Raw genomic sequence first — 26338 nt, forward strand, 5'->3', positions numbered from 1 at the left:
GGCAAAGATATTTTCCCAAAAATGGAGATGGAGGCTACTGAACATCTTATGACCTTCTTGGTAAGAGGATTTGTATAACAGCCCTGACCTGCTCACCTTCAGGTGATTGCTACCCTGCTTACCTCAAACACAGCCTAGAGATTCCACTGGATGGGAACAACCCTTTGGTTTTGGTGTTTCTGTTGTATTTGTGTTTACCTGCTTTGTTAGGAGTTGTGTCACGTGGCCTATGGCGTTCTACTTTACAGATGGCTGCATGTCTTTACTTTGGTGGTTAAAGGAGGCAATTCCTTCACACACTTCAGATTTTGTAAAGTGATTTGTGATCCTTCAAGATGAGAGGTGCTATCTAAATGTAAATTATTCTACCAGCACAACTCCTGAAAATCAGAACCTTCGAAACTGATGCTGCTCCACAGCAAACTTGGAGAAATGATTTTTTTTTTAAACTCACATTCTTTCAAGATTTTAATGGAATTCTTAAAAAAGAGAGAATGATTTTTATGTACAGAAAGCAATTTCATCTTGCTAGTCTCAATTAGCTTTTAGGTTTGAAAGGACTCAAGCTTTTTCTGTTGATCATCCAGCTGGAATTACTCTTTTCAGCTGCTGTAAGACTGGTTTATTCTGTTTCCATTTCTGCTTGCAGTCACCCTAAGTCACCTCAGAGCTGGTTTCAAGCAGCAAAGTGAAAGAAGCACACGCATGCTGAAGCTGAGATAAAGTATGTGACAACTTGCTGTGTTAAGATAGGCATACGTCTTAATTAAGTTAACAATATCTTTTTTATAAACTATTATTTGTGGTCAAGCAAAAGTGCCTATCAATGAGGTGGTTTCCTTCAAAGCCAAACCCACTGAGTTTGATCTGGCTTTTTTCTTCCTGAAGTATTTGCATTTCACTACATAAAATGTAACAAATAACTGATTTATTTTCATATATATCACTACTTTAATGGTATTAGAGAAGTCCATAGTTGAATTCACTGTCACACTTCCTTTGCTGATTGCTGTCTTTTTATTTGCCTTTCAGAACTTCCTATAGTGTCTTCTGCTGTTAATTAACATCTCATAATCAAGCATTCAACTTCTAGCATTTTTTCTCATTGCAGTTTAGAAATTCACACAAATGGAACTTGGAACTTGCTATGCTGAAGACACTGAATCAAGTCTTAAAGTTCTTAAATGAGTGATTGCCAGGAAGATAAACCTAAGTGCAGACCTATATTTTTTATAAATACAGCAAAGCAACGTTCAATTTAGGAAGAAACTGCTGTCAGCAGTCTGGGTCCTTAAGCAGTACAAGATATTTGTATGTATGTCACTGGCACTTTGAAAAATAGAATATATCATCTAAATAGATGGATTCATGTGATAGTCAAACTGTTAGCAGCTAGCAGAAAACTTCAAAAGCAGAAAGTTCTATAAAGAATATTTAACATTTGCCTACGTTAAAAGCAGAGATATAGGTGATCTTTTCAAAACTCATATAGTTCTGGGTGCAAAGACCTAGAGAAGAGCAACTTCCAAGTGAAGAGGGAAGACTACTAAGCTTGGTCCTCAGTCACGAAGAATGCTCATATTTGAGCATTCATCCTGGTGCCTTGTATCAGCTGAGAACAAACTAATTGGACTGGTGATTTTATCAAAATACTGAAGGACTCTAACAAGCTCTGTTGTACAGAAAACTTGTCAACTAGTTTCCATAGGAAACTAACCTTTACACAAGGAATTTTGAAAATTTTGATTTACTTATTATTCAATTAATTTTGGCATTTTTCTAAACTTTGACTAAGTTAAACCTCCTGCCTCCACCTCTTAGAAAGTAAGGTAGCATAAGGCATGTTTGAAGAGATACTGATAAATATAAATAAGGATAAAGACACCAGACTACCCAACACTGTCACCATAAACAGGGCATTCAAAGTTTAGAAAGCTTTAAAGTATTGGCATAAGGTTTGTGTATTCTTCATATAAAGCCTTTTTGGTTAGACTTCTGTGGCTGCATTGTCATGAGTAGTTGCAATCTTTTAGGTGAAATTGGAATGAAATAAATACCAACTAGAGCTTAAATAACTAATAAAATACTTGGTAAAATTGCTGCATTCATTTTTTTTTAGTTCAGCTAGCATGTCCTAGAAATAAGAATGGGTAAAGTAAAAGCAGGATGACTTCTTCTGAACTGCTACTTTTATAAAACCGCAACTGAAGTAAATCTCCACCACGGGGACTACTGTTGTGTGTTCTGGAAAATGATGATGCAGCTGAGCATTTCAGTGGGTCTTGCTATACATCAAAGTTTCTTCCATATCAGATGAATGCAAAACCAAGGCTAATTTTGCTACTAGAAGATAGAACAGTAAAAAGCTTTCACATCTGGCTTCATGTTTATCCTAAAATAAATTACACTTGTGCTTTTGAAACTGCAAGCTGCAAAATATTTGTGAAAACACATAAACAATAAGAAAGACCTGGGACACAATCCCAACTTAACTGAAACCAACACTGAAAATATCAAGACTTCTTTGCTGTGAAGATATAGGCCTAAGAGCACAGTTCACCCACAACATGGCAGAAGAATGTTCTTATTTATGCCAGCAGAGCCACTGGTATTCTCTGGAGGAAGAATTATGGTGTTGAAAGATAAGTATGATAATATTTATACCATGTTATTTTCTGGATTATACTTTGTTGAATGCTAAATCATGGAGCAAAACTAGCACTAGGAAATATTTGTATTTCAGCATCTCAGCCCTAGCCATGCTTAGTTAAATAGGAGTTTCACAAATGAGCAGAATGAATATGATCATGCTGCAATGTCCTTTCTAAACCTGGGCAAGCGGCAGTTTGAAACAGCACACAGGCAATGCAGTTCCCACTGGTCTGATGCACCCATTACCAATTCCCCAGTGCTTACAAATCAGCTTTCTTAAATTAGGACTTTGTCTTCTTAAGTACACTCTATCATTCTTCAGATGAAAATCTATTTGTATACCTTTTAGTGAAGTGTAAATTGTTTAAGGGGAAAGAATACTGCACCTTTATTACTGCCATCAGTTGTAAAACTGACACTTCATGTTAGCACAGGCCGTTTGGGACCTACTTAGCAATCGAGCAATCAAAATCACTTTACATCCACAGTATTGTGATGATGATATACTCATAATTCCATTTGAAAATGCTTTTGGTTTTCCTGTCAGTTCTTATAACCAACAAATTCATTTTGTCATGGCAAGTAACTCTTTCTGCAGTGATGAACAATACAAAATTCTTCAACATTGTTCTGCTAAATTTCTTCTCCTTTTGTTATGTATCAACTCTTATAAAAAAAAAAAAAGGTTAAATTTTTATTTAGTAATATAAATTATTAGATCTTCCTTATCCTGTTTCTTGGGGTAGCAGTAGATACAAGGAAAACAACTGTCTGGAAATTACTTAGAGAAATTAGCTTCCTATAGCTCAATTGCTCATACTCTAGGTCAAGGAGTAGTTTGATGATAATATGTAATAATTAGTAATTTTCCAGTACTTTTATTTACGAAGTGAAGGCAGGCTTGTCTTCCTGATATAAAGGAGAGTAACTAGTGAACATAAAAACTGAAAGATATAGCAAACTGAGCTCAAGGAAGGCTTGAAACTAGAACCTAATTTCTGAATTCATAGTTTCAAACCCTTTACCACTACAAAAAAAGCCCATCTTTATATTTCTCTCATACTCCACAATACTATGTATTTAACACGATCACAGTGCTATGTATGTATACAAATGCACAGATATGTATATATCTTTATAAAGCACCATAACCAAAAATGTGATTTTTTTTTTTTTTTACTAGAGATGGGCAAAAGTGGGAAAAATTGTTAGAGGCAATTTTTTTGTCAGGGAAATTCTGTCTGAAAAATTTGCAGTAATGAATATGTGAAAATTTTCCTTCAATTTTTGGGACTGTAACTGTGTAGGTCTTCAGCCAACAAGCACTGGCAAGAAAATTCTACTTAAATGAAGACTATGCCATAGACCCCCTCAGGTGATAATGCATTCATTTCTGTGCACCTAATATTTTTTATTTGTTGCATAAGTATCATACTTAGGGAACCCTGATGGCATTAATGTTTTTCTGCAAGAACGTTATTTTCAAAGTTACGCACTATAAGTCAGTACAAATCTTTCCTGTTGCTGACAGTTTAAACAAATATCTGAGCTGAATGCCTGCAGTGATATTTCAGAGGAAAGGTGGTCTGTGAATATGTATTGAAATGCTTGTCTATGACCCTCAAAGAAAGTTATTCATAAATCTGCATAAGAAAACACCCTTATTTTATGAAGGCTAATAATGCATTATGCTAATACATCTGCTGTTTACATGTCTCACAGCTGTTGGTGGACTTTGCTATTTGGTTCTTTTCCAATTTGTCTAACTCTCTGGCAGAAAAAAAAATAAATCACACTGCATAAGAGAGATGATGGGTTAGAAAGGAACTTGGAGAATTCATGATCCCATGGTCAGAGAAGAAAATGACATGGGAGATTTTGAAGGAAGGAACCTTTGCCCTTCCACTAAAAGGTGGAACTCCAATTGTTCAGATTTCACTTTTAATGAGAGCTTATCACTGGTTTATCTCATTCTTCCAGCTGGCATTTCTGTGTCACATCATCAGTCTTGGACTACTGCACTCACTGAGGGACAAATGTAACATAACTGCTGTAAAAAAGAAGTTTCATTTTACTGCTTTCTTTAGAGGAATATAAACTCAATTTCCTATGATACAATTTTAGCTAGATAAATGGTACACCATATGATTCCCAACATCTTTGTCACCCCTGTTCGACTAATGTCTGCCTACATAGGCCTCTGAACAAAGTTTGTTATAAACTGTATTTAAAACAGTGTTCAATATAAAATATGAGAGGATAAAGAAAATGTTCAGGAGAATGAGTTCTGCTAACGACAACTGTGGAGCTTCAGTTACAGCTGTATCAACTGATGCATATCCAGTCTTACAATTTATTTCATTAACAGGAAATGCTTGATCTGATGTTCCATTTTCTTGCTCCTGTACCTAAGTTCCATGGTTATCAGCAGTCATGCTGTCACTGACACTCTATGAGTTTTCATAAGGAGACAAGGAGTTAATGGATTTGCCTTTAAGACATCTAAACGTTAGAGCTAAATGGAAAAAGGAAAAATAATGTAGTTGTTTGAGCAGGTCTTTTTCTCCATTTCTGAGTTTTGCAAAATATGTGACAGCAGGTTCTCTTTACTAAAGAAAAGAAATAAGTGGAGGGAAAAAGAATAATAAAAAAGCACACAGCAGAGAGAGAGAGAGACATTTTCCCTTCTTTTACTTTTAGGTAGCTGTTTTGGATGATGTGGTAATCTTTACAGGTCTCTGAAAACACTTTCTGCTCCTTTTTGCCTTTTTGGCTACTTGGAGTTACTGATCACAGCTGACAGGTGACAGCAGAGGCAGGCGACAGCTACCAGGCAGGAGCTGAGGGGTAACAGCTCACTTGTGACAAAAAACTTTCCAAGGAGCTCTGCCTTACAAAATAGAGTTGCTCTCTGCTTTTGTACAAATGCATCATTTGATTTGTCTCAAAGCTGCATGGGCAGAACCACCTCTACAAAACTGGTTCTAGTGCTGAAGAAGTTGTCCTTTGTAATTCATTTGTGATCATTAAAAATGGAATTCTCCCTATACCACAAGGTCATGCAGGTCTTTCATGCACCTAAGATGGAAAATAAATTCCTGTACAATGAAAATAATCCTTGTTCATGGAGACTTTCTGCTTGGAGCCCCTTCTTGCTCTCATTAGGTAGGGATGACTGTATGCAGTGGCTAGAGAAGAAGCTTGTGACTGGTTCCTTGGGTGTAGTTCTTGCTCTGCTTCAAGTCATGTGGCTTGCTCTCCTCACAGGGCTATGCTGTAATGCATAACTTACTCATTTGCCTGACAGGGAAGCAGGAGGCTTTGATGAGGTCCTGGTGAATGCTGACTGCACTGAGACCCTCTGATAAAAGGATCTGTAGAAATTCAGAGGGCTAGCAGTATGAAAATGAGCTGTTCAATAACAGTATCACTGTGAGAGAAGCAAAAATCTAGCACTATGTCTTTCTTTTTGAGCTTTCCAGGTCATGATTTTTCACTTCTTTGCACTGTTTTTAGAAGATAAACCTGCTTCTTTTCTGTTCTTGCCAGGATATAAGGCAAACTTACTTTGAGATAAGAAGTACTTAAAAAAAAACCCAACATAGCTGAACATTTCCTGTATGTCTTTACCAAAGAAAACCAGACACAGCCATATGGTTGGAAACGAAGTGTGTGTTATCTTGAAATTCTCCCTCCTATGTACCCAATTTAGGTGAAAATTTCTTGGCTTAATAATGGATTTCCTGCCTGTTGTTTCTCCCACATCAGGAAACACTAGAAGTATACAGAGAATAAAAGCAGTCAAAGGCTTGACGAATTTAATTTGGTAAAATGTGTGCTTATGGCATTCAAGAATCAAAATGTCTGGGAGAACAGAAATGTTTGGAGGAAGTTATTTGTGATCGAGAGATATGAATAAATGCAGGTTGGGAACTGTAAATCCAGTCTTAGAAAAAATGTTCAAATGATACCAGCATCACAAGTGAACAACTTAAAGCTTTCAGGATTAGCTGGAAGACCAGGACACTGCTGGAAATTTGGGAGGGGTTGCTGCAGTTTTGCTTTTCATCTCTCACTTTCTTGTTCACGGCCAAACAGCTTCATTATTTTTAATTCTTATTTTGTCTAGGTAGCTGTCTGAAAAAAGGTTTGTATTCCATTTCCAGTAGCCTCTTGGACAGAACTCAAATACAATTAAACTGTTTAAAGATAGGCCTTAGCATAATTCCAGCCTATGAGTTATCAGCTCTTCTACTGGTGTATTATATGCTCCTGAAGACAGCAGATTATATTAGTAAAAGACTGGAGTTTGTGTTGGTCAAGGAATTACACAGAAAACTTGCAGAGGGCACCCATGAATAATAATGAAGCACTGCATTCTTTACTGAATGGTGTAATATATCTTTTGATGCAATATATAATCTTTTGGTCTGTAAGGCAGTCTTTGTAGTTGACATCAGGTTTATGAAGTGTCAACATGGATTGAGCATATTTGGTTTCAGTAATATTTAGGACTGTCCTTTATATACAGAACTCTTCATATTGGGGATGAAGACAAAAGAAGATACCACATAAATATATATCTGGCATGTATAACTTTTTTGTAATTGTCTTACAAAGTATTTGTTTCAATGCAGGAAGTCTGTAATCTCTGCTTTTCCACTCTTGGCTTGATGGCTTGAACCACCAAAGATGGTCCTGACTCTGCTGAGTGGAAAGTGCAGATTTTGCTAAAATACTTCACTTCTCAAAACAACCCTTATGGGAAGCAATTATTTGCAAAGGGTTTTCCTTTCTTTAAAGCAGTATATGAAGTCAAGAGTGTTTTCAGTAAGGGTGTTGAACTAAATAAAACCCTTGTTAACTATGGAATTATTTTCCTTTTAATTTCTCTTTATAGTTCCAAATCCCAGCACTTTGGCAAACAGTTTTTCATCTATGGCAAACCTTTTTATTTATTTGTCAATCTAGCCCTCAATATGCAATGGAAAGAGGAAGAAGAAGAGATAGAAAGAGGACAGATGTCTGAAAATTCTTTTCAAACTTTGCTCAAAGTTAGTCCTACTTTGTTCAAACATGTTTGGCCTTCTCCCCACCATATCCTGATCCATACTTCAAAGAGTTTTAACATTTCAAAATGTATAGCCTCTGTACATTGTCTTGAGTACCAGTCAAGAATGGAAGATGCTACATTAGTAAATAATATTTTTTATATTCAAATACCAGCCATTGCGGGCTACATGGTGTTTGCAAATACGCTGGAAGCCTCAGTTTTGGCCCTTAACATTTCATATTTAAAGACCTAACACTTTTTACAGGGGATCTAAAGTATGTTCTCAAATTCATATTTAGGGAGAATAAAATAATTGGTATTGCTGAAAAAACCCAGTGATTTATTTAAGTGTTTAGATTTAAACTTGGAATCTTAATTTCGGGAACTTTTTATATACATAAAAAACGGAAATGAAAACCTCCAAAAAGCTCTGGACTGTGGAAAGTGAGTTTTAAGGTGACAATCTCCTCTGAAAGATGTTCTACTGAACGAATCAGGGTGGAAAAAGATGGTGGCATTGGCCACAAAGGCAAAGAACTGAGGAATCAGAGATGCAATTTAGAGACCAGATTAGAGATAATTTAGAGTTGATGTAAAATGAATCCTGATGTTCCTCTGGCATATCCATCCTGCTGGGGACTGGAAATAGCAAAGTCAAATGGGAGATGCTAATGCTGTAACTAAAGTATAAGGGATAAGGCAAGTAAAAGAGGCACCAACCCAGTGTTTGAGACAATAACTTATTTCTTTCATACTATCCCTTTGCATGCTGAAGAAATTAGTATATTCCAGATAATGGATTATGGCAGTTTTGGTTTATCTCTATGTCTCAGTGTGTGACTAATAGTAATGGGCTAATCCAGATCAGCTGCAGTGCAATATTTAATGTGCAGTTTGGTCTATAGACTAATTTATAAAATGAATTTGAAGGTAGTATGTGCAAGTAATAACTGCTATAAAAAAGCTTTCAGATAATAAATGAACTATTTTGATGTTTTGAGCCTAATATGTATAAAAGCTCTTGGCAATCTAGAATAACACTTTCAGCTAATATGATCTTTATGATTAGGAGTTTAACCTCTTTCACCCTTGTTGGTGAAAACATGTGATATACCCCTCAAATGAAAAATAAAATGAAGATGGCAATCTTGATGGCTCTGTATTGTTTTGTATGGATCTTCAAATAGTACTTATTAGTACTATGGTTTCCTTTCTAACCACCAAGGACAATGTAGTAACTTGTCAAAGTGATTTTTATGAAAGCAAATAAATCTGAAATTTCTTTAATAAACTTCACTTTAAAGTGAAAGGAAGTGAAACAATTTTGTATTGATAAACTCATATCCTCCTGTTGGTTAATTATGAAGCAAGAGCACCACAAAATGTGGTGGCACAAATACTGGTCTTCACCAAGGATTTAACAGTGAAAATGAGAAGAGCAACAACATAAGGGAAAAACCTCTCAAAGTCAAACTTTAGAATCTAGGCAAGATCTAGGAAAATGTGTAAGTGTAGAATTTTTGAGCATTTTTAATGGCCTCTGTTAATCATAGAATCATAGAACTGTTTGGGTTGGAATGGACCTTAAAGATCATCCAGTTCCAACCCCCCTGCATAGGCAGGGACACATCCCACTAGATCAGGTTGCTTAAGGCCCCATCCAACCGGGTCTCGAAGACATCCAGGAAGGGGGCATTAACTTTGATTATAATTACTTTCTTAAATTTCAAAGGATAATTACAGAAAATTATGTCAGCAGTGACACACTCATAGACCAATCTTCTCATATGAAATGGTCAGCAGGTTGAACAGGGCTTTCACTTACGCCTACTTTCATAAATAGCTCTTGATTTCTCATACAGCTCATATGGGTCAGGTTTTCGTGGATCAAAGGCCTCTGTTGAATCAGGAAATGAACTCCTGTGAAGAGTGGGTGGATAGGGAATATTCTGTGGCATAGCTGGAGCAGACAGGCTTGTTTGAGGGCTGCCTTGATTCTCCCATCGTTCCATCATCTGAAATAAAAACATACAGAGAACAAAGATGAACTTTTGCAAAAACTGCAACTTCCACAATGAGACCAAAGACAGTGATTTCAGTTGAATATGTGTTTTGTAAAATTAGCAAATCAGTTTTCTGCCTTTTGAGATGAAAGGTGCCATTTATTAAATGACTTGGTTAAATTTACTTGTTAATTTGTTGCTCATGGGAAGATGCCATCTTTCTCTGATAATATGATCCCATGAGGATTAGGGCCCAGCTTTACCCCTGGAGCCTGTTGAATGCTTCTCACAGAATGCACTGTGTTATTGGAAATGATTCTGCTAAAGGTGGAATCTGTGGGTCTGTGAAGATACAATCATCAGATTCATCAAAATACATAACAGAAAGTAGTGCTTGACAAAGAAGTGGCCAGACTGGGGAGCAAGTAAATGATCTTAATGCTGTTATCTTTGGAGAATGCATGAAAATAGCTAACTGCTCAGGGACAAGTAGATTACTGTAACTGTGAGTAGTATTTACAGCTTAAATTGAAGAGAAAGAAAAGAAAAGCAAAGGGAAAATTATTACAGCAGGTATTTGAGCATCTAGTGATAGTCAAATGTTCAACGATAAAATACAGAATGTGGTGAGAGAAAAGTGGACATTAGTCTAATAGAGTATTTTTCATTTCTTACTGTTTCTTCTTATATAAAAATTTAATTTGGCATCATCCAACCAAACTCCCAAGCACAGGATAACCTTTTCAACTCTGCCAGACCATTTACAGGAGAAAAGTACACAGCAATGTATTGTCTATGCATGAAAGCCACCTAAATCCGTGTTTTCTGCAAGACTTCATCCAGACATTGTGAGATCACTAAGGATCTCACAAACACATCAAGCCAGAAAGTAGATAATATGATAGATTGTGCAAAAGAGGACTTGGGGATCTACATTGTTCTTTTTGAAGGAGCTGGCTACTAATTAAGTTGCTTCAGCAAATATATTTGAAGAGGCTAAGTTAAACAAAACAAAAATGCTTATCTCAGTAAACAAATACTTGGCTTTTCCCATTACCCCTCCTGATCAAAGAGTGATAAAGTTTCAGGAATAATGTGTTCTCACACATAATGCAACAATCAGTTAATTACACGAAAATGACACTTGGAAACTAACTATAGTTAAATACCACTGACTTTCAGCATTGTATCAGCAGAGCCACGTCAAAGATGATTGCAGGTTTATAGCAAGTTTGCTCTACAAATGCTGTGATTATCCTTTGCCTTTTGTTCCTTGGTTTTAGGTAGTGCTGGCCCAGCAGGTAGGCTTTGCTCTCTATTCTGATAAATAACAGCATCAAACCTTTTTCACACCGTGTGTGTGAATTACAGATGTTTTAGAGTCCTCCTGGTGAAACATTCTGAGTAACTATCACTCTGCACATCCCAGGTGATCTGGCACTTTTACCTTCATACTTCAAAATAAACAGAATATGGATACTGGTCATTTAAAGTTGTTGAGGACCACATTCTTTATATAGAGTAGTGTCATAATTCCAGCTGTGCTTCTGTCAGAGTTTCAGCAGTAAGTAGGGCCTGTTCATTAGAAATAATGAAAAAAAGAAAGATCTAGGCATCTCAGTCAATCACAGGACTCTCATGCACTAGTACGCATTAGGTATGACATTTAAGTTGAAAAAGGGAAGTATTAGTGCTGTGAACTACTAACAATAAAGATATGGAATACTGTATTAAATATTAACTGATGTTGTGCAATAAAGACTTTTTTTTTGGGTTAGATAGAAAATATAGCAATATGGATGTGATACAAGAGGGCACTATAGATAGCAGATCCTGTGCAGTTCAGTGACACATGGAGATACCTGACTTGTCATCGAAATAGCTTAGATACAGGAAAGTACCTAAGGTACCCCAGGCACCCTTTATACTAAGATAAATTTACCCTCTACGTTGGGCAAATTAGCCTAGATGGCAAGTCACATGAATGTCAGAAAAATAATTCTGCTGGCTCTTCTGGTTTTGAAGGGATTACCCAGGGTGTATATATTTACAATATATCATTGTGGCATGGAAGTGTAAATTCAAAGTCTCCAGAAACAACCTGATTGTGACCGCTGTGTCTGAAAAGGAAAGAAAAACTGGGCTCAAGATAAGTTCCTTATGCTCAAGGAAAAGAATGGAGACTTATGTTTAGGTTTTACCTTCACTGAGGAATATGCAAAAGAATACAAGTCAGTGCAATAATTATCTCAACACTATGAAGTAGAAAGACATGTGGAGTCCTGTCTATCTAGCAGTGAATGTTACCAAATTTCTTGGGCAGTGCCAGAGAAATAGAACACTTACCTTTTTCAAAATGTGAAACTGAATAAAATTAAAATATTTAAAGAAAGATTTAAAAACAAAAAAGAAAATATAATTATATTTGATGAGTAAACTTTTCCCTGGACGAAGGACAAGAAACTGGAGGTTAATTGGCAAAATCCTACTGGATCCCATATGTATAATTCTTGCTTGCTGGTTAGCTCTAAATCTTCAAGTGTGAAGTTAAAAACCAAGCAAAATGTTCATATTTGTGGGTAATACTGCTAACATAATTACATAAAAAGATAAACACAAAGGGAATTGTATCTCCCACACCCATATAAATGAGTTGAACAGTCACATAGTATTTTGCAATGTGAATTACCATAACACTAGCTCACATATGAAGAGGGCACTCTTGGAAATCATTAAGCCTGGTGTCGAGGGCAAGGCATCAAGTCTAAGTAGGGGTAATGATCTGGTGATATTGCTCAAGTTTGTTTTGCACGAATCATATTGTATTACATATGATATTTATATATGATATGCCCTATATACATTAAAATAACAAAACAAAACAACACAGGAAATTTCTGTCAGCCTAGGTTACTCTGGGATGTTGAGCACACTGAGATGCAGTGCGCACCATCCCTGAGCCTCTGCCTCAGGGAGAGGAGCCTGTCTCCTCTTCCACCTAATGGACCGTGGTCCTGTTTTTGCTTTGAATAATGGTGGGTGCTTCTGCCCTGTATGGCCAGAGGGGTAGGGGAGCAGCAGGAGCTGCCCAAGCAGAAGAGAAACCTGGTTTGGGGCCATCAAGAGTTTTTCTTCCCTGTTACACACATACAGGTGGTGTTGGGAAGGCTTTCTAAACCTCCTGGTGCTGGCCTTACAGCTTCAGACAGCCTGCAGACATTCTGCTTCAGGGGCACTTCATTTCAATCTTCTCTTCAAGTCTTGGGCACTAAAAATTTATGCCTGATTATATCTCTAGTTAAAGTGGTGACAGACAGAGGAATGCACACTACCTTAACTTGATTTGTAAACTCTCTTGCTGAGACTACCCCAATCTACGCTAGCTGTGAATGCCTAGCTTGCATGCAGGTGCAGTATCAATGCTGATATATTATTCTGGGAGCCTTGGTCTCCCTCAGATTATTATATGAAAACCTGCAATACTCAGGTAGTTACTCTAGATTCTGATTATTCACAAGTGCTACTTGAATATGAATTACTACACTCTTTATATAACAAAACTCTGTGGGCTCTGATCATCAAATGCTAGTATTTATATATTTAATATGTATGTAAAGAGGGTGAACCCTGATGGCAGGAAGTCCTTGAAAATGGATCTTCAAAAAGCAAGTTCCAAGATCTCTATTACATTACTTTTTCCCTGAGATTAAAAGTTGAATGTCCCAGTCAGACAGGAACCTGAAACTGGTGAGAGCAAGCTAGCCCTTAAAAGTCAGGTCTATTTTCACTGTGATGAATAAATAAACTTATGTGACACTTACTCCAGTGTATCACATCCATCCTCTAGCCTTTTGAATCAAAAAACACAACTAGATGAAGCAGTCTGATAAAGTTGCATCAGCTGATTTATTAATTGCTGTTTGTACTTGGCAAGCTACAAAAATTATTTTGGTATGCATTAAACATGCCATGATCCAATATGAGAGGATGTGTAGTTGTCTGGATTCAAAATATCAGCCCCTCAACCAAAATTAGAAAGCTATAAATACTTTAAAAACCACATTGCTATTGTTATTCCTATTGCTCTTAGAAGCCTGCAGGCAGAGTCAGGGCTCTCTTTTCCTCTGCACACCTATGTTGAGAGATATACACTACTTTAAGGTCTTTACAATCTAAATCAAGTAGTCAAATCAAAAACAAATCTCAAAACAAGCCAAACAACTAAAAATAGTAGATTATGATTTTGTTTTACCCTGTGAATGTTGTCTTCCAAAATTATTATAATGTGGCAGCAGTAGGATAGATACAGTCATTGCTTACAGTCTTACAGGAGTCTCCATACTTTGGGGTTTAATGTCAAAATCATAGAAACACAGAACTGTTGGTTAGACCTCAGTTAGCTAGTCCAAGCTCTCATCTCACTATTTCCAGGTCCAGATCTACTAACGCAAGGAAGAATAACAATTGCTTTAGGGATGTTAAGCTCAATGCACTTGTAAACCAGAAAAAAGTGCATGTGGTCCATTGCAAAGAGATTGCCAATAAGGCCAACTAGACAGGCCTCACTGCTGGACTCTTCTGCTGCCTTCTCCTTCAGACCCCTCATTTTTGAGCCACTGTATTTCTGGTTCTTGACACCCATCTTAACATCAAGATGTTCCTTTCTCCAAAGTGCACTGTCAGACCCCAAATCAACAGATCTGCAGAGCTTATTAAGTGAGGCCACCCCTGATGCTGTCTCACCTAGAGTTGGGGCACTGCTGAGAGATATCTCATGAGCTGGGAACAGGAGCGTTAGGTGAAAGTCTACGGAAATTTGCTTTGAATGATAGTCATCTTATGAACTCAATGTGTATAATTTTGAAAGGCAACTTACAGGCTTTGGAGTTTTCCACGGAGAAAAGAAACCTGAAATAGACAAAAAGTAAAGTTAGCAGATTTTTCTGATGCTTGAAGTGGAGGCTCAGTGGTGTCTGTGTTCCCGTTCTCATTCAGGTCTGCAGATAGCACTTATAACACTGATATACATGAAAATTCTCTACACATAAGGAGTGAAAACACAAAACACGGGATAATTTCTAAGAAAAAATATAAACAGAAATATATATATATGCATATATATATATATATGCATATATATATATATATATATATGCATATGTATATATGCAAGTGGAGCTATAGAGATCATTGCCATACTTTACGAACAGCATGGGATTCAGTTGAAATTAAAAGAACTTAAGAAAAGGACTTCCAATTGTCTTGGTGGACATTGGATAAGACATGACATGAACTGGTATTGATGTGTCAAATGCAGTCGCACCTTTAAGAAGAAGCAATTCAGAAAATCCCATCAACAAAACCTAATGATACAAGAGAGTTTTTTTAGAAGAAAAGCCTGGAGAAAAGGAACTGTTTCATCAGACTACATAAGGTAGCCAAGCCTTGGGAGGGTTGCTTGTTTTGATACTGTCCTGTCTTTCTGTCATAGTCAGTAAGAGATCAGACATGACTACCTCATCTACACAACTAGTTATCTCCTTTTCCTTAGTTACCTAGTTTCCTTGGTTTCCTAAGTTACTGACTTAATTTGCTTTAGTGACTTACAAGAATTTCAACTACTGTAGCTTAGAAATGTTTAAAACTCCAGATATGTCCTTTTCATAAAAGGTTTTAATTTGAAAAACTCATTGTAAACACTGTTCCTACCTTAAGCAGAAGAAAGTTAAAAAGCTTACAGCATATTAAATAAAAATAAACCTTTCAAGGGATATTGGGTCAATTCTTTAAAAATACCAGCTTTCAGCATAGCTTTTAATAAAACACTCATTCTCAGTTTAAGAAGAGCTAAAAAAAAAAAAAAAGGCTGTGGACCTTCCTAAGTAAGATTAAAAGCTAATAACAGAGTTCGCTTTTTTTGTCACAAACAGAAATGGTGCTTAAATTGAGACATATGATAGGAAGGCTGCTCTTTCATTCAAAAGTGAGTTAAGCTGTAAGAGTAGTACTGACTTAATTGTCTCTTTTTCTAAGGTCAGTCTAGAAAGAAATTAAAATCATATGAACAGTAGGAAAAATTTCTATAGACAAATTACAACAGGAATTATATTTGTACAAAATTAAGATTGTGTGTCTACACACAATTTGTACTTAAGGTTTCTAGAATTCTTTGATAAAGAGGTATTTTTGTCTGCTGTGATACCTAATTCATTTAGACTGAAAAAATCTTGGAGCAAAAAAGCAACTGAGCCTTTTGCAGAGCAATACTGGCTGTTTTGTAATGCTGATGTAGAAGCTGATAGCGCTTTTATGCAAACAGCGTTTTGGGAGAAGCAAACCTGGAAAGGTTTATATTCACTGAGTCCACAGTGTCTGAATAAAAACTGCTATATTAAAAGTACATAGATTTCTTTCCAGCTGCAAATTCAAGATGACAGAACAGGCATTCTGTATAGATCTACCCTGTACATCACACTCCGTATTAAAGATTCAGTAGTAGAAAGTTATTTAATAACTTCTTGGGTGGCAGATGGCTACCTTTTTATTACCAGCTATTTTTCTGTATAACTAATAAGAATGAAAGTTAAAAATATAAAAGCTAAAGATAATACTTCAAGCTTGTGAGGAGGTTTACTGAAAGGTATTTCACATCAACTTACTACACTGAGTTGGTGTTTGGAAAATACTGGTACAGGTAACACCCCATTGATAGCGGAGCACCTTCCAAAACATACTGTCAGAAAAAATTACTTCAGATCTATCTGAAAGGAAAGGTCTATTTTTTTTTTTTTTTGTCTCCACCTAAAAATATGTTTTGCTGGAGTTATCAGAAGATTTTGCTATAAATTAAAAATACAGTATGTACTTATAAACGAAATAGGTAATGACATATACAAGTGAAGTTTTGTTTACAAAATGGCTCTATTAAAAAATTTCAACCATTCACCCAAAGAAGGAGAACTTGGACTACTTAGCTTGGAGGCTACAGGCATAGACTGCAACATACAAATGACAACATCTACACTTAAAAAAAAAAAGAAAAAAAAAAAGTTATATTTATTCACAGCATAAATTATGTTAAGAAAACTAACTGATATATGATGCCACAGAAATAAAAGATCCAAAGCAAGATTTTTAAAAAGTATTAGATTTCCATATGTGCACAAAAGCATGTTAGAAGCTAAAACCTCTACAGGTAACAAACCTTGGAACTGATATTGAAATCCGTTCTTCAGATTTAAATCCAGTTATTAGACCAAGACCTCATGTAAGATGTGATGGTCTCTCACCTGCACCAAAGACTAAGTAGATGAACATCTAGTTCCATAAAGGAAATCCTATCTTATATCTTCTAATATTACCTCACACAACACCTGTATTCTCAGCAGAATTAAATGCCCTTTTCCCCAAAATAACCAAAATTGACCTGCAAACAATGTATGGCATTATCAGTTATTCAACAGGAGACTGGTTATGGATGATTGTTGTCCAGAATTATCACTAGTATTTAAATATAAGCAAACCTTGCTGCACATTCAAGAACTGAAGAATATAATGCATATGTAGTACTTTTCAAGTGTAACAGAAACTTCACATGAGAAAGCTTAAACCCAAATGCACTTTCCTGTGTACTCTGCACGATCCCTTCTAACTTTCACCTTTAAATACTGTTCTGCATAAGTATGGGACTAAATACCCTGCATGTAGAGCACTGAGGCTGGGAAGGTCACTTGAAAAATATATATTAATAGTGTGCATTTAGTGCATATTCTGCAGTGTTGGCCTTCTGCAGCCAGATTTACAGCTGGCAATGAGAAACAGTGGATTTTCACTTAATGTGACATTACACCACCACATTTTCCCTTGACTTTCTGGCATTGGTTCAGTACATGCTGTGAGTATTCCCCACCAAAGGCAGTGGGACCCCAGCAGACTGGCATCAGTTCAGTACTGATTTAAAGTCAAGACTGAAATTTGTTCTCCAAAGAGTGCAATACTCAACTTCTGCTCAACCTTCTAATCAGTTCACATCTAACTAGGCACACATACTGGATAAGCTCTTATAACTCCTTATCCCAGTTCCAGTTTTCCACTTCTCTGCCCCAAACTCCCAACTCCCTACTATCCAAATTGTCATGTCTTCTATAAAAAATGAGTAGCTGAGAATATTATATAAACATCCTCACTCTCATATTCATGTGCACTTTTAAAATGTGAAGTAATAAAAACCAACTTAGATCCATCCACGAAACTTCATGCAGCCTGTTTTTCCCATGAGTGGCTTTCTGCTCTCCCATGTGCCTGGCAGCCATCTCTTCTCATAATAGCTTCACCACTTGGGTCACTTTCTCAAGACTGCTCTATCTTTCTATGCATTTTAAATAAGTCTTTATTAAAACTCCTAAAGGCAACAGTACAGGTTAGTTTTGGAAAGGAGACTGGGACTACTGTCTCGTGCCACCACCACCACTCAGCCAGATGCTAGCATGAAAATACTATGGTCACCACTTAGTGCAGTGTAATGTAATGTGTAAGCATGGGAGGATAAAATACATAACCTGATATACTTCTCGAAAGTTAGTTTTGAGAATATAATGATACATTTTTCAATGTTGGCCATTTAAAGTCTAATAAGGTACAGCAGCTGGTGGCCAACATCTTTATTCAAATTTTGTTACATTTTAAATAAACAAACTGAGTTAAAGTAACAACATATGTATTTTTAAAATCAGAATTACATTTTCTCATAAAACAAAGTTTGAAAAATTATTTTTTACATTGCTTTTGAAATTATATTTACCGCCTTCCAAAATGAGCATCCCTGGAAATCAGAGCTGTGATGTTGTAACTTTACAAAAAAACCCAACTAGTAACAGAAATCAGAATTTGGATTCAAGTGTATTTGTGGGAATTTTTTTTTTCCCCCTTTTTTCATATCAAGGCAAATTCCAGCTTCAGTTTACTGTACTTCTCCTTTTCAATGAAGATATCCTACAACAAAACACAAATCACATCACACTCATATCTATTCCTTCTTATATACAAATTTAAGTATGCTTTTGTAACAAAATATGCTTACAGATTGCACATGCCTTACACTTCAGGCAGTATTTATCATTAGAAAGCTTAGTCTTCTGAAAGCAGCTTATCAGACAGGACATAGAGAATTTTCAAGATAGAGTCTGATTGGTTTTGTGTTTGTTCATTTCTTCTGGTTGTTTGCTTTTTTCTTTTTTTTTCCCCCCGTAAAAATTCTGAATTTGGCATATTCTGAAATGTCAGTAATAAAAAAACAACAGTGTTTGGTTATTAGTCTGCTGGCAGGTGCATGCATTTTTGCTACATTTCTATCTTCATTATTCTTTTCCACTAGACAATTTCCTCACTATTTTGCATTGATTCCTAGAAAAGTTCTTAAGACATTTTAAAATCACAAGTAACTAACACAGGTGTTGCCGAACAACAGGATGTAATGATGTTCACCTCTGTGGTAGAAGTGTATTTGTAATTAAACTGAAGTCTGGGAACAGTGTTTTTCTGCAGTGAAGGTGTGTAATAGTGCTGCAGGGACAAACTCAACAGTGACACAGATAAAGCCTTTTCATCCAAAGCAATGTTCAGGACACGTCAACTTCCCTCCACATCACTTGTCTCACTGATCATACACCAAATGTTTTGCCCACTGGCTTTTGCTGAACTTCTAAATTTTTGGTGTGCTGTACAACCCTTGCTGCATATGGCTTCCTGAGCAAAGCTGGCCTGAGCTCTGCACAGACCTTTCTCATGTAGATGCTTGGAAGTCAATGAACAGATGGCTGATGATCACTCCCACAACATCAGCTGACTCAATGGGCATCTTATCAACGTCCATGTGACAACATTTCAATTCAGTAAAAGTTTCTTCTTTCAAGAAAGTTACTGTATAAATTTACTGTAACAGTAGATTTTTTTTTTCCCTGTGCTTTTTCTTCCTCTTTCTTGGATCCCTGAGATGTCTATCAATTGCCTACAGTGGGGCCTCAGTTGCAGAGGTGGCAAATGCCCATCAACTTCAAATGGATGTGAAACTGGAAAACTTTTCTGAGAGTTCAGACTCTCTATGTACACTGTCAGCAGGATGCAGGGAACTGCTTCTTACCATTCACGGTACATCTGGCTCCTCCTTCTGTCTGTTTGCCTTCTGTTGAGCTGTGCTAAATGTGGTTGGATTAGGTGCACAAAGCTCAAGCTACAGTTGGGCTCAATCATTAATATGCAAAATGTCCTCCAGCTGAAATTCCAAAAATACTGGTGGGAGGAATAATGTTGGCATTTTTTTTTGTGTACATAGAACAAATAGACAGCATTAATTCAAGAATACTTCAAATATTTTCTCTTTTCCAGGAAAACAAATCCTATCAATGTGAACAAGTAAATTCAAGCAATTTATATACTTCAGTAACCAAAATCTAAAAGGAAGCAATGAATTAAAATAGATGGAAATAATACTTATGAAAACAAGTTAAAAAGTTTGAATTAGTCATGCCATATTTAAATTATCAGATGATGTATAGGGAATTAGTAGTTCTATTTCTAATAAAATCTGTCATTACCACATAGTATTTTTTCAAATGTCCATCTTTTTCAAACGTCTTTAAGTATTGAGCTCTTACTCTAGCAATGACAAAAAGCTGAATTACCTTGAAATAAAGAGTAGGTGTCAGAAGGCTGGGAGCTCTAGCTTTTCAAGCATAGTTAGTCCTGTTGTCAGCTGTCCTTCAGTGATGCTGCCATACTGTGCAGGATCCATTTGGTCTTTGGTTGGGATGACACCCAATGCAATGGGTCAAAAAACCAACATATCCCTTATCAGAGTGAGACGAATGACCGACCATGTTTGGTCAGCCCCACAACATTATAAATGGCTAGAACCAGTGCCTTTTCCCTTGCAGCAGGCTACAGACCGGCAGCATGGCAAGTAACACCTGTAGCACTGGGCTGCACTGAGATGAAGGCTGGTTACAGTCATCAGCTGTTATACCCAGAGCAGGTTCAGATTAATAAAACTGTTAAGTAGGTCTGTCTTCCTCAGGACTACATACATATGCCCAGATGTTATTAAACAGTTTTGCCTGAAAGAGACTTGCAACAGTACCAGCTGGTCTCCAGCCATTGCTTGTGGTAGCATTTTGCTTTATGCTCCACTACTCCATTGCTCCTGATCTCAAGCCAAGTAAGTCTACTATAGAAGTAGTGTTCCAGTTCAAAACAGCACTATTTTTAACTCTCTTTGGTCTACTACACCTTTGAAAAGTAACTCCAAAGGATGAATACATTTCTGCTAACATAATCACTCCATGAAGGTGCAAGGCAAAGAGTAATCACAGTTTACAGAAAAGTGAGCTGGATTTCTAGAGCCCATTGGTGTACCACCTTCTGTGGCTCATCTCTTCTCCAGGTGACTTGGGGGCATCATGAGTCCAAGTCTATATTTCTTTGCTTCAAACTTTCAGATTTCTTGATGAGTAGCGTGAAGTGCAAGGAGAGGTTTATCAGAAGTGATATAGAGGAAGAGGAGTATCTTAGGAAATTAAATCTGATCTCATCTCACTGAAGTCTATAGAACTGAGACAAAAACTCAATTGATTGTGAGATCAGACACTAAATCAATATTCAACCTTTTATACATAGGAGCACTTTTTGTGCAGTTCATGTTTCACTGACCTAGCCTTCTTAAGCAACAATTTTTCAATAATAATCAGATTGTCACAAATAATCAGAAAAAGGAGAGCTATTGAAAGTAATGAAAGATAAAAGTTCTTGTTGTTCAAGCTGGGACCCTTACCAGTCACCTATGCCTAAGAGAATTTCCTCTAAAATACACCAGAGAATCTCAAGCTACCACTAAATTTTCACTTTCATGAATAGCAAAGAGTCTGTGTTAGTGAGAATACAACGATCAGAAAAGGTCAGAAGCTGGCATAGTAATGAGTTCATTTACATTCTAATGGACATACAGCTATTTATTTTGCTTGGCTGCTGCAGCTCTGTGAATTGCTTATCAGTCAGAGACTTAAAATAATTTATGAAACTAGAAAAAACCACCAAACTAAATACCACCTCTTTCTGATTAATCTGGATGTGAAACAGAGAATTTCTGGATCATAGCTAAAATAGCTCAGAGGCAAATGCAACACTGTCAGTGACAGTTTTTGATGCTTAAATATATTACAGTTGGGAAAAATACTAAAAAATCTCTACAATATCTGAAAATGAAAAATACATTTTTTGAACAAGTAGCTTTGAATGTGGTCAACAAGAGTAGATAATTATTTTTGACAAAGTTTGACACTAAACACATTTGGAATGTCTCACTGGGTGACACTATCACATGAACTTTCTTCTCTTTTCTGGCCCCTATTACCAGAATAGTGTTACACTGTTACAGATTTATCTCCTTGTTGTTAGCAAACCATGTTATCTGAAGGACAGCCATGTCTTGGAATAGAGATATAATTCAGAACAGATTTTACTGGGACAACATGACTTGGAGTAGAAAAAGATGCCTTAAAGACACCTTTTGGAATGGAGGAAGACCCTTGTCTCTTGTATTTTACTACAGCTCATGCTGGAAGTTCAAATCCTTAAGTCCATATATCTTGCTTTAGGATTTGCAACTGCAAGTAGTACTAGATGAACTGCTGCTTTCCTCACTGATGCCCATAACATATGTATTTTATGCAAATAATAACCTAATTAGCAAAAGTCTGCATGCCTAGGTACTAATGCATCACGAGTGGAGAAAGATCTCAGGAGTTTGCTCACAGGTTGTAAACTCTGACATCATCTTGAAAAAGTCAAGGTTATTTTCCTGTACAGACAAGAAAAAGAATCCTTTTTTTTTTTTTTTTTTTGGCAGAAGGAAATTTTCCCTGAAGAATCTCTAGTTTTGCTCATGTGTGTTGTCCAATGACTGCTGCTAAAATCAGTGTTTCATATGCCCAGGTTAGGGACTGCACTCTCTGCTGTACTACCCTAATACTACAAGAGCAATTAATGCCAGTAATGCATCATCTTGGGCAAACATTGCTGCAAGCAACTCTCTCCAAGCACAGCAGACACAGTAAGGTGAAAAGACTTGTATATGCCACACACACTGAATGAGTAACATAATGTATAGTCTTCAGAGTCCTGACAGCTCATGACTTGCTTCTAGAAGGGTCTGCAAGTGTTGCCATAGCCATAAAGACTTGGTATGCTTGCTAAGAACGTCTGACAGCTCAGCCTGGCTTTACTGAAAGTTAATTTAAGCTTCAAAAGTAAGTTCAGGAATACTGCATTGTATTTGCAGAGCTCTCTGACAGTCAGAAACTCTGCCTAGCTATGCCAGTGTCTTGGCTCTTTCATGTGTTTAGAATATGCTCCCATTTAAGCTTTTACACTTTCTAAGCACATTAGAGAATTCTCAGTTTACATTATGGCATGTCACTTCGATGAATATCAAGACATGTTCCAAATATTTTCTGTTAAAATGTAGATGGAGCATAAGTTGTTTGTACACAGTGTCCTACAGTCCTTTTCATGACAATACATTAGTCTTCAGCAAGTGTGGGGGAAAAAATGTGCAATAATAAATCCATTTATTTGATTATATGTATTCTTCAAATTAAGGCATAGATGAAAAGGAGTCACCAGATATTTAGTATTGATATCTATGTTGCCAGTTCCTCCTCTTCTAAATTCTTTCATCATTTCTATGTTTTCTCCCAGCTACCCCCTTCTTCAGATGTCTGTTCCTAAACTCTCACAGACTTTCCAGGATTATCCTCTCTGTGTCCTGATCCTCATTTGAAAAGCAGCTAATCTTATTCCTAAAACAGTGATCAGAATAAAATCAGATAAATATATGGAAGTGTCCTCGGTGTCTGTGACTATTTCTGAATTTTCTGACCTTGCAATGAAATGCCTTAGTCTAATGGGAGAAGGAAAAACAGCACATTGAGGGTAGGGCTGAGCCATGCAACTGAGGAAGAACAGCCAAAATTGAGTCTAGAAAGTTTTCCAGTAACCAAACAGAGATGGTATCCTCACAGTGTGAGGTGAAAACCTGCCTGGACTCTGTTGTTTCTAGTGAATAGTTTTCCAGACATCAGTTCAGTTTCATCATCATCTTCTGTCTTTTGAGTTGGAATATGTATCCTCATGGCATTGCCAGCTTTGACACAGGACCTATAGGTGGGATGTAAGGTGGAATAGCCAAGGGAATCTCAATTGGTATAGGATGCCTACATTGATGCAGTTTATTGAAGCCCCCGTCAATTATAATGAACACATAGACACCTGCACCAAATTTAGACACTGGTATTCAGAAAACTAAATTTTGATGTCATAGTCTGTGAACTAGGGACTTAATGCAGATGCACAACCATGAAGTCTAGTATCAAAGGCAGCATACTGTATGTTACTCAGAAATCTGTGCTGGATTGGCAGATACAATACAGAATCTATGTGAGACATCAGAGCTTCAGTTGTCACCCTGGATAATCTTGAGTCCCCCACTGACCCTGCCATTCCAGTGAAGATTTCTTGATACCCCAGTGCATCACAGATGCTCCTGGATATCTGTTAGTGAGACCAGACCTGTGCTCAGAGTCTCACTCCTCCTGAGTTCTCTGAGGTTTTGGAGCACAGGAAAAAGTTCATCATAAAGGAACAAATAAGGTAAATACCAGAGACTGAGAGAGCTTGCAGGTTTCATCTGACTGCCTTTCTATCTCTATTAAATTACACTGTAGTAACTTCAGAATTTTGTGTTTAATATGCATTAAGCTGTCAGCATGGTTCTGAACTTTATGGATTTGCCTTTGAAATCTCTTCTGTGACAATGGGAAGTGTCAGGAGCTCAGGTGTGTTAACTGTAATTGGCTCATTTTCATACCACACGGCAGAATGATAAACACTTGATGGCAACATAATGAAAGGGTAATCATGCCACTTGGCCACAGTGGGGGAAGCTGGGATAAGCAATAGCAAGTTTATTTGATTCTTCAGATCCAGACATTATTCAAAGTAATCGTTTCATTCCAATTTCCTGCTCCTTCCCACCAGCTTGACAAACCAGTTTATTCCTGATTATAGAAATCCAGGTAGAACAGACAGACTGAAAAATAGTGGGAGACCATGAAAGAAAAGACTAACAGGAAAATGAAACTTATCACAAGATTCAAGTTTTGCATAGTTGAGTTTTAGCTGTGAAAGTATATAATTTAGTTTAGGAAAGCAGAATATTTAGCAAGGGATGTTAGTGGAAGGCTGATGTCTGAGGAGTAACTAAGTGTGAAGAGAACAGTGAATTTCTAACCTCTCATTTCCCTGGTTGCACCTGTTGGTAATTCTCTTTGCTTTAGGCTGCAAAAGATGTAATACTGTCCACACTGACATGTACGTAGTAGAGATAAATCTCTTCGCTTTCATGTTCACCCAGGCAGCAGGTAATTCTCAGTATTCAACTTACTTATCAAGAAGAACACAAATGAATTAGTGAAAGATTTGCAGTTATCTAAATCACAATCATTAAAATGACACTAGGATTTAGCATAAGACCACAGGAGTTTGAAAGAAAAAGTGAGAGAGAAATACTGATTAATGGGCCTGAAACTATTGCAGTTTGGAACACTGAAGAGTATAAAGTATGACAAATTGATCAAGATGACCTGGCTTGCAAAAAAATGTTTCTGAATTCCCAGAGGTCTGGAGATGAGCAGTTAACATAAAGAAAGGCTGTGTTCTTAAGTCTGATGAGAGAGGAACAGTATTGATGTGAATTTTATGATGTTTAGATTGTGTGCTGGTCACATATAGTCATGTGCAGTACTTAAAAAAGTTAATGAAGAGAGAACACTGAAAAATGATGCCGATAAAGGATCCTGACAAGATAGTTGGGATGTGATAAGTATTAAATGAATGTATTACAAGCAAAAGCAAGAAAAACTGTGAATAGGTAATTTATTTTTTTTTTTTCCTGTGACAGTACTCTGTCTCTCAGAGGAACATAAATTGAATTCAGACTGTTGAGATTTAGATGACACTTCTAACATAATGGAAATAGCCCCTCAATACTGACAAAATTGAAACAGTACATAAACATGACAAGTTAAACAGAGCAGATTATGGTGCTGACAACCATGAAGCACCTTGAGGACCTCACAGCTGCCCTAAGCTTAAAAATTCACATTTTTAGGGAGACTTGCTATGGTAGCTGACATGGATGCCCCTCATTTTATAAAAACCATAATTTAGTGCATAAGAAAGCAAACATGGAATGTAGCCTTTCGATCTGTAAAACATCTTCCTCAGTTTACACATATACCTCAGTATACCCAGATGATCACAAAACAAAAACTATGAATTTATGCTTGAAGGTCATAACTGGCTGAAGAAAATGGAATGAACAGTACAATTAGTCAGTGATGGTCATCAAATTGGATATGATATATACTTTTTTTTGGGGTGCCAAAAATAATAGGTAAATAAAAAAGCCACTAAAGGTAGATCTACATGCTCTTCACCCAGTCACCATACTAAGTTGCTGGTGTATAACCCCAGTCAGCTAGGGTGGCAAATAGTTTGTAGGGGAATATGCCCCTGGCTT

At 36.8% G+C, this 26338-nt stretch overlaps 1 protein-coding gene across 12 annotated transcripts in view; it reads right to left on the reverse strand.

Annotated features, from left to right (window-relative positions):
- Positions 1-26338, reverse strand: part of MAGI2 (membrane associated guanylate kinase, WW and PDZ domain containing 2) — a 735815-nt gene that overhangs the window by 77397 nt on the left and 632080 nt on the right. For all 12 annotated transcript variants that reach the window (XM_051637734.1, XM_051637680.1, XM_051637697.1 and 9 more), the window contains 2 exons: positions 14585-14616; positions 9531-9720 (listed from right to left, as the gene is read on the reverse strand). In XM_051637734.1, coding sequence (XP_051493694.1) covers positions 9531-9720; positions 14585-14616 — 222 coding nt within the window. The remainder of the gene's footprint in view (positions 1-9530; positions 9721-14584; positions 14617-26338) is intronic.

This window comes from Apus apus, chromosome 1 (assembly GCF_020740795.1).
Source record: "Apus apus isolate bApuApu2 chromosome 1, bApuApu2.pri.cur, whole genome shotgun sequence".
Lineage (NCBI taxonomy): Eukaryota > Metazoa > Chordata > Aves > Apodiformes > Apodidae > Apus > Apus apus.